This window comes from Triturus cristatus, chromosome 7 (genome assembly GCF_964204655.1).
Source record: "Triturus cristatus chromosome 7, aTriCri1.1, whole genome shotgun sequence".
Classification (NCBI taxonomy): domain Eukaryota; kingdom Metazoa; phylum Chordata; class Amphibia; order Caudata; family Salamandridae; genus Triturus; species Triturus cristatus.
Window position 1 is genome coordinate 1,412,636,280 of NC_140590.1, and position 10,210 is coordinate 1,412,646,489.

The 10,210-nt window shown below is 37.1% G+C and overlaps 1 protein-coding gene across 1 annotated transcript in view; it reads left to right on the forward strand.

The window, feature by feature from the left end:
- The window catches only part of ATP9A (ATPase phospholipid transporting 9A), a 555,816-nt gene extending 546,420 nt beyond the window's left edge, over positions 1-9,396 (forward strand). The window contains exon 28 of the mRNA XM_085619138.1: positions 1,822-9,396. Within this exon, the coding sequence (XP_085475264.1) occupies positions 1,822-1,958 (137 nt within the window). The 3' untranslated portion in view covers positions 1,959-9,396. The remainder of the gene's footprint in view (positions 1-1,821) is intronic.
- Positions 9,397-10,210: the final 814 nt, after the last annotated feature.

Sequence of the window (10,210 nt, forward strand, 5' to 3'; positions counted from 1 at the left end):
GTTCTGAGGGAGACTCTTGAAACAATCCTCAGACTCTATAATTGGTCCATCCAATATGACAAACTGGTGCTCGATAAAACAAAGCCCCAATACAATATTCTCTAAATACTTTTCATTGTTATCTTCCCAAGCAAAAACCTTCTCCCACCAGCCCCAGTTTTGCTGGGAATTTTTTTTGCCACATAGAAAGTAGTTTTTAATGGTGATGTTGATAATTTCTAGGATTATACTTGTGTCTCCCATCCTGGCAAAATTCTCTCTTTCAGAGAAATGTTTACATGCCATGAAGCTTATAACATAGTTGATGCACTTATACAACGAGATGGCTCCATATGTGTATGCGTATTAGTATTTATATAGCGCAAACCTAGCTGTGAAGCAACAGGGCACTGTACCAAAATGGGTTAGAAAGCTATCTACAAGATCACAAGATCATGTACATCATGTGGTGATTACGCATATAGATTTCACACACGTTTAAGCATAAATACATTTTTGGTTTTTTTTAGGCACAGGGAGGTTAAGTGATTTGACCAGATTTGAGTCAAGTGCCAAGGCAGTTATCCGAACCCTAGTCCCTAGGTTCTCAGGGCAGCAGCTCTAGGCCACTTCTCCGCCAAAGTCCCTGAGTCACCCTTTCAAGCTAACCAAAGCATTTTTGTAATGCTAACTTATCAAAAATTGCTTATCTGAAATACACTAAACCAAGCAAAGGCAAAGCAAAAATGTATACTCTAATGGCAAAATTGGTATCATTCCGCATTTGTTTCTGTAGTGTAGAGGAAAAATAGCATTTGGCTTGTGAGTTATGGTTTACATCTCTGATGTATGAGTTATGGCCTGGAAAGTTACCCACAGCCTGTGAGTATCAGGGATTTTTCATTTTAATTCATAACCATAACTCTACTTTAACTGTATTTTTAAAGTTAATACATATAGCCCCCATGCACATGTATAAGATTAGAGTGGACAGAAAGTGGAAAACAAGTGAAACACGTTGTGACTATATGTTCAAGTGAGTGACACGCTGCAGCATCTTGCAATGAGAATCATGGATGTACACATGTGAAAATCGCAGTGCATAGAAGCACAACATAGAAGATCCCTTACGTTGCCCAAGAAAATGCTGAATGAAGAGGCTAGTGTCTTGCTTTTGAGCTAATGCATGTCACTGTGTAGGTCTGCAATCTCAGGGCACAGCTCTAGCATTTTATCAAGCCAATCCCCAAGTATTATGCTCCAAGCATCTACATGACACTTTCTGGCCTGACTGCCACCAGGGTGGGTGGGGAGATAAGTGACACAATAATTGCTTTACCCCCTCCCAGCCTCTGGCCTTTGCCACAGAATGGTCTTGCAGCCATTCTAAGGCTTACTACCTGAGCAATAGTTGCAATCACTATCTTATTTTCTAGTACATTGGAAGGAGGTGGCTATGCCCACCTTTGATTTTCATTGCAAACAGCACTCAATGGTCCCTTATACCTTTCCATAAAGGTTTAAGATCATAATAAGCTCCACTTATGTAGTAGCTGCTACATTGCAGGCACACAAGTAGTCACATTGTGCATCTAATCCTTTGTGCCACCAAAAAAGTGTCATGTTCTAGCCCCACATTTTTTATAGTGAAAACTTTATTTGCAAAGTCTGTACAATTTCTCAAATAGCAACATTTTATGTAAGCTGAGTTATACACAAACCTTCAGTGAATCAAAACTAATAATAATTGAAGTAAGATTGTAAATGATGATCACCATTCATATCTTCTCCAGAAATGTATAACTTGTATCCTCATTCAATTGCAATTTTGTTTCTTCACAGATGTTTACTTTATTGCAACCTTGTCGTTTCTGTGGAAGGTCTCCGTTATAACGCTGGTCAGTTGTCTTCCACTCTACGTCTTGAAATATCTGCGAAGAAGATTCTCTCCACCAAATTATTCGAAGCTCACAACATAAGCTACCACTTTGTGTAGCAGAACTGAACTTTGCACATTTCAGTTGAATAACAGAAGTATATAATCAATATTCTAACAACTATTTACAACAGTTGTGTTATGCAGTAATCAATAACAATACGCCTGTGAGATTAAGGCTTGAACTACAGTGAACTTAATCCAAACAAGTGAACAAACTGGATCTGAAGAGAACTGCTTAATGAGCACCAGGTTTTCAAAGATCTTTTCCTTGAAAGATCCAGCTAATGTCTGATGTATTTAAAGCACATTGGCATTGTTGGCACATGTTAAATGTTTTATCATTAATTTGAGCTGAGAGATTTAATCTTTGAATTTTCCCATTGTTCCACTTAACAGGATGTAATCTTCTTCAGGTGTCAAAGAAATTTGCCCTTTTGTTTTCTTTAAAATGCTGCCGAGGAGTTGTTGATGGTGCTTAATTCTTCCTTTGTGCCGACTGTATTATATTTTTGATCTGATCACGTCATTTACTTTTGGATGAACCTTGCTGGTATTAATTATGATTGGGGAGGGAGGTTCTAGGGCCTTTTGGTTTCTCTGCCTGACACTTTCTTTGGCTTTTGTGAGTAGTGTTGTGATAAAGCTGGTTATTGGCTGTGGCCTCCACTGCCTGTCACAGAACTGAAAGGAATGCAGTTTTCCATTAGTTGATAACGAAAATACTTAGACATTGCACAGATCTTGATTTGGCGGGTATGAATGAGGACTCACAGATTGGCAACTTCTGGCTAAGTGTTTGTTAAACCACTAATAAAACAATGAAGAGGAAAGTCCAATAACCTATTTTACGTTACTTTGGCAGGAGTCTACCATGAAAAGATGATGTAGATAAATTTTCTAATATTTCACTGTAAGCTAGGGTTGAAATGGCAAGACTAAAACTAGGCAGTATGTTCTCTCTAGCAAAACCTAATCTTAAACACAGCCTTATCCCAGGAGCCTGCAACTGATTGCCTTTCAGTGTGCCAAAAGTGAGGTAAGAGAGCAGTCTTGATCCGTTGACTACGTGGAAGACTTGACTCTAATCCTCAGCAAGACTGAAAGGAAGGGTCAAGAGACCTGTCACTCTCGACAGTAGCTTTAAAACATGTTTCCTGTTCGGATGGTCTTAGGAAGCTGAGATTCCGATGCACACAAGCAGACCTTGTGGAAGCACCCTCCAGAAAAGGTTTTAGAGTGAAACAACGTTTTGATGACTAAGTAGATTGCAGCCTTCAAAACTAAATCCATATGTCGTAAGCAAAGAGAAGAGTAATGCTAAAGCTAGGTTAACTCCCTGAAGAAATATGTGAGTTTATTCTATCTTACTATATCATGTTGGCCACATATTGTGTCATGTTGTTGCATATTCTTTTACAACTCACTGGGATTCTCATGCGGCCATCTTTGTTTTATCTTATATAGCCATTCCATGCAGCAACATGTGGTTCCTATCCCACAGCGTGTTCCTTTTTCAGTATAGCAGAGATAGATGAAGTTTATCTTATAGTCACACGTTTTATGTTCAGCAGAAAGTCCACCCATGGCTTTCCAAAAAGGGTCTTATCGGCATCTCATTTGCATAGCTTTAGTAGGAAAATCAACATCAACTGCCTGCTTGAGATAAATTGAATCCCTAAAAAATAATAGTTCCACCAATTTGATGCTCTGACTAGATGTTTTGATCCATATTAATTGTTGCTCTTTCTAAGAGCAGTTTGTGTTATACAATATAACTGAATCTTTTGTGCTGTGAGTGTATTTCTTTGTTGACGCAGGCTTTTAAAATTGTTTGAAAAATACCCAAACATTTGACCTGTTTCTCAAGGAATGTATTTAGCAAATGTCTAATTGTATATATACAACTAAAGTTGTGTCAGTTGTACACAATGAATTACAAATTCGATTTAATTTTTAATCATATAGAGTAATCCTTTGCCTCAGAAATCTTCACCGGCAGCTTCCCCCATCAGTCTCCTAACCACCTCCTTCACACAGAGTTACAATAAATGTGTTTTGAAAATATTTGACATCCTGTTTGTGGCTAGAAAGAGCTGGCACTGTTCTATGTCTGCAAACTCCTAAATGGACAGTAATTGTCCGGGTATACTGATCTTTCAGCAGGACGTGTAAAATTTGGAGACGAGTTATTGTGATTTTGGCAGTAGTAGAAATACTCAGGCCAGTCTGACAATTTTATTTGTGGGTTTAATTGTATTGAAAGGATATCAGTCAGGCAGAAGCATAGTGTTCACTTGAAAGAGGGAGTAATTGTAAATGGAAACATAAAATAATATTTTTGAATCATAGGGCCTCATTGTGAGTTCCCTGAATGTAGGTGAGGGAATACTGAATGGATGAAGTCTCCAATTTCAGACTATATCCTCGCAGCGAAATCTAGACATTACAAGATATTTCCCTCAGAATTGGTGATAACATAGACCAGAGAATATTCTGTCAAAATTCATATGTTTTCCACGTTTCGTATTAAATAACAAGCCAAAATTCACACCGGGTACCACTTGATGGACCACGTGGTAGATGGATGCTGGGGATTTTTGATGGACCATGGTTTTGGTTGCAAAGAGGGGCTGGGGAGGTGAGTGGGGAGCTTTTGTGCCTTCCCAAATGCTGTAGTTAGGGGGAATGTTGGGGCCAGGTGCAGCAGCTGTCTGCAGCCCACTACATATTTGTCAAGAAATTTGCAGACCTTGTAATTCCAGGGCCAGAGACACTGGGGAAGACAGAATTTCCTGGTGCAGTGTCCCTTCACATCATTGGGGATAAGCTTTGAGCTTAATGGGAACCCAACTAGGGGGAGTGGTGTGCAGGTTAGAATACAGTTATGGACATGCTTGAGCATCGCTGATAATATCAGTCCTATCTTTCACATTTTGAGGGATTAATTGATGAAACAGGGTGGGTTTTGCTGTAGTGCTTAAGTAGTTGCAGTGGGTAGAGTCTCAATGCCAAATATAACTTTTACAGGATCTGGGGTAGTGTGCTGGTGTATTTATTTTCTTTTTCTTTTACTTTTTGATTTTTTTGTTAAGATTACTTGTCAAGCAAAGGCTTAATTTTGGGAGGTTTGAGACAGCTGGAGAACGGATTGTCTGCTAAGCACTCTGGTTTCTCATTTGTGGTTGATTAGTATCTGATTGAGTTAGATATGAATACTACACACACCTGAAGTGAAATCGGTATAGATCTTTTAGGGTCGGTATCATGTGGTTAGATATCTTTTGTTGGTGTAGCTGCTGAGTGGAAGGCTGCTTTTACATAAACTAGTGTGGTTTCAGTGAGTGCATCGAGCAGGCATCATACTTTAAATAGGAAAGGATTTTGTGTAGGATTTATAGTTTTATCTTATACAGAAGTCTAAAGAGCCACAATTTCCTGTGGATTTCTAGATTATGTGCTGCCTGGTGATGAGCTGTGATTCTATTTAGAAGTAAATGCATTTGTTGCTGTTTGTGCCTGAGGGGTTAATGCCACACAGAAACGTTGCCAAGAGGGATCCTTTTTTAAATCGGTCTCCATGGAATCGTTTGATGAGAATACATTTAATTTTTTTGGATTCCATTTTGCGTAGGAGGCTGACATTTTAGGTTTTGATGAGAGAGAGCACCATGCTTTTAGCCCTTTGATTGTTATACCAATAGTACTTTGAGCTTATGTGCTCTTGGTCTACTGGTAGTTGGTGGTATTCGTGTGACAAAGACTTATAAAAGGATAGACCTTGATGGTTGCATTTTATGCTGGTGAGAATAGCATGTTGATTGAAGGCATTGAATACCACAGACAAATCATGGAGAACTAGCTGGCAGAGGTCATCCTTGTTTGTGATTTGAAGGGTGGTGTTATGTATCATCTTCCTGTCTGCCATATTCATCTTGCTGTCTTTGCCCAGATTTTAGTATTCAACACCTTTTTTAATGGGTTTTTGCTTGCTAACATAGTATATGAGTGTTTCCATCATTCAAGGGGGTTAAGGAAACCAACTGGCCTTCAGAGTCCCCCGAGATTTTTATAATGTTCTAAAAAAAAAAAACAATACTTTTCCCCTTAACAACTTCATCAATCTATTAGCAAGCAAAGGGAATATATTGCATACATAGGCTCAGTGTTGAAGAGTGTGTATGCTTTCAACCTTTTTATTAACTTCTGTATATTTTGGGAATAATGACCTAGTTCTAAGAATAATAATATGGCCTATTTATTTAGGTGTCTCTTTTATCAGTCTATATGTTAAATTATTGGACATTATATAGGTTAAGAAATGTTTTTTACTTCGGAAGATAAATCATGTTAACTGCGTTAACTTGACATTGCCCTTTTTAAAGTCTGACTTCAGAGTTTAATACATCACATTGTTTCAAGAATTGTTTTAGATTCGGTTGTATAGTGAATCCATCAAAAAAAGTTAGAATTGTACAACTAAGTTATAGAAAAGCATTTTTAAATGTGTCTAACACAAGGTGGATGTAACATTTAAAGTTACATTGGTTGACTTCTATTTTAATATTTATTCATATGCATCATTAAATTATTCAATACATGTAGAAGGAGAGAAATATCACTTAAAGAGCGCAAAAAACTGAGGCCATATTAAAATATGTACTTTTTTCCACCCAAGAAATTGAGCTGTACCAATTGTTGGGGAATTATTTGAAATGGCATATATTTCTACTGAAGATTTGTAAAGCATTTGGCTTTTAGTACTGTAAACTGTAGTACTGTGGACCTGGAAAATGCATATATAGATAAATGGGTTCCTTCTGTTTCAAGCTCAATCCAATAAATACGACCATTTTTTCAATAGGCTGTAAAATAGGATCATTTACATTGTGTTGCAAAATTAATATGTTATCAGTCAATAAGGCCAAAGTGCCCTTCTGTGTGATAGTGCACTTTACAGATACAGTACGCATGTAATGGTATGCTATCTAAATATATTACCAAGCCAGTCTCTTATGTTTATGATAAATGCAGCCTTTCGAAAAAAAGTTGTTTTCTTTTAGCGATCTTGACTTTTGTTTGTCTCCATTTTACTTCAAAGTATTCTAAAAAGGAAAGATGTTTTTTAATTGCAAGTCAGTGATGGCGCTTATGAGATATTTTGTAGAGTTTCAGCACAGGGGTTGATTTTTTTGTTTTAACTATGTGCTAATTTCTGAATTTCCAAATAGAGCGAGATCTGGGAGAAAGTCTTTACAATTTCTATTGAATGGAAAAAGAAGATTTTAGTCCTGTCTTTCTCATCACTAAGTAAACCCTTGACTAAAATGTCCTCTGAGGTATAAAAACCTATTTTTCTAATTATCTTTCATTTTTAGGCTGCAATTGTAAAATATATTTTTCTTTAATTCTGAACATGCTAACTGCTAGAATTTCCCATCTCTTTCAAATGAATTATTTCTAGTAAAAAAAAGACAAACAGTTAACGAAATTGATGGGTTCAGAATTTACATTGTAGATGTACAGCACACAAGTAGATCATTTCCTGATATGAATCAACAAATCATGTTTCGTTGCAATGTGTGATGACTTACAAATGTGCTGAACCACTTTGCCACAAATTACTCACTAATCAACAAAATATTACTATGAATAATAACATTGTATTAAGACATTAGAGACCACCAATGTTATCTTAACAGCAAACAATTTCGAACTGGGATTAAAGGAATTTTTTATTGGTTGGCAAAATGAATTAACCATGATGGGGCCAGACTTCTGGGATGTTGCTCTCATGACCTCTGTGATGATGTCCATTCCTTTTGATAATGCAAAACCAATTTAAGGGAGGCTGTGGTTGCCTCAGCGTCTTTGCCCATTCTGGTTTTGACCCCCCCCCCCAGACTTTCAAATGATGGAAATTGTAGCACCAGATATGGATCATTCTGCTGTTTTTGATCTGTACAGAATCCAGCTTACCATTTTCCAAAGTCCACAGTGTCACTGGATACATATCCAGCCTCCTAGAAAATGGTGAAACTCTTGACTGTGTCCTTTTACAGTTGACTGAAGGATTCTATCTCTCTCTCTCTATATCTCTCTCTATCTCTCTCTATCTCTCTCTCTCTCTCTCTCTCTCTCTCTCTCTCCATTGAGGGGGGTCTGGTGACCTAATAATTCACAAAGCTGAAGGTCGTGTGGTTTGTAAATGTCACCAGAACTCTGAAATGGTAATGTATGATCACATTACAAGGTGCCTGTTATGTATTTATTTATATTACATGTTTATCTAGAAAATGCTGTTTTCTTAAAACTGCAGCTAAAAACAAGCTCTGATGGGAATCTGAATGTTTAGGGTTTGTTAAAAAATATTGTTGATAAAACAGTGGACATTGCTGAGGGTCAGTGGATTCATGTGATGCTGTGGCTGCATTGTTTATTGCATAGTTATGGAGTTTCAGCAGTTGGCATATAATATGCCACATAATTTGCAAATTAAAAAAATATGTTTCTAGCTCAAATGGATTAAATGAATACTGCCAGAGGGTGCTGTTTAACTTGGATAGCTGTGCTGCATAATCCGAGCAGCCCTGACATTGGTAAAGATCTGCAGAGCCTGGGCGATCACCATCATAATGCAACTCTTATTTAACAGGGGAAACACATGTTACCTCTGTCCTGAATTTATGTGGTCATTTCATATGGCATGGCAAAAACACCCTTTATTGCAGAGTGATCTTTTATCTAATAAAGTGAAATTCTTCTGTTGTGAAATAAAGAAAAATACTATTCCGTTTTCAAATCCTTTTTTTCAAAAGCTTCCCAAAGCTCTACATTTCTTAAATACTTAATAAAATATTGTTGCTGCATACGTTTGCTGGTTGTACATTGGATTATTTTCAAGAATCATTTTTTTTAAAAAGGGAGCTTTGTTTATCACTGCTATACAATGTTCCTATTCATTTCATTTTACATTTCTGGGCATTTTTTTCAGCTGAGGAAACCCTCTGGGGTTTTATGGAGTTTCACAATCCCCAGCAGCTGGAAAGTGCTTATCTTTGCTTCATGCACCACAGGTCACAGGGGCATGTTGTTGTAACACTACACAGATAATAAAAAAAAATAAAAATGATAATCATTGTTTTACGTTTGAGATCTCTGCAAGTTGTTGACCTTGATTATTTTTACAGTGCTTATAAGTGTAATGAAAGAAACCTTGGTGTCATTGTGTTTTCCAGATGTGCCAGTTGTTGTTTTATTTCCATGGCTGCGCACCTATTCACGAATTGAAGAGCAAAAGATTTATGTTTTTAAATTGGTTAATATTTATTGTGACACTCTCGAGAACAAGATGTACATTTAATGTATTCACGTACAATATGAATGCAATTTATTTATTGTGGTGTGGATTTCAATGTTTTAAGCAGTTACACATTAAAAGGGATTAATTTGGAAATAAAGGATTCTTACGCAACTAAAAACGTGTATATTCTTTTCTGCCTCCTCTGCTTGATCCATTATTTTTGTGTTATAGTCATTCATTTATGCACTTAATGTAGTGCTTTATTTAGTGTTCCTGCCAAGTTTCGTTAGCTTCTAAACGCTTTGCTCGTGTTATAGAGAACCCACATTGGAGACAATTATGGGTGGGCAGGGAAAAGGAGTAGTAATTAGTCACGACCATGTACCAGGAGGAATACATGAGTTTCCAGGCGTATAACAGGCCGCCCTTCTAACGCTTCTTAATCACGAGCTTTTTTTTAAATTAGTTTTTTGTATTTGATATAGTGGGACTTCGCCCTACGATACAAGACGCACTTTACAATATTTTTTTTATATATTAGCGGTCCACTTGTATAGAGTTCTCTACATTCCACATTTGTGTTTTTACACTACACAAATTTAAATGACATTGAATGCATTTATAATTCCAGACATTGAAAAGCGATGCGATTTGCAGAGAATCACACGACTTGTGTGGGAAGTGACGAAGTCAGGATTTTAACTTTCATGTGTAGGTTTCAGGTTCAGGAACCTCTAGATCTAACCCAGCGCTCGGACAGTGGGGAAATGAAAATACAATTTAACAAAAGTGTTTTGGTTTAGTCTACATGTAATATCACCTCCCAGTTGTGACTCATTTTTACCAAGCCTCGTTCTCGATGTTTTTTTTTTGTTGGTGAAGTGAAGTGGGGCCGTTTTAACTCCTTCAGAATGAAGAAAATTGAATACGTGAAAAGTTTTTCTTTATACAACCTTTTCCACGCACTTGAAGCTGCCAAAACATTTTCCAAC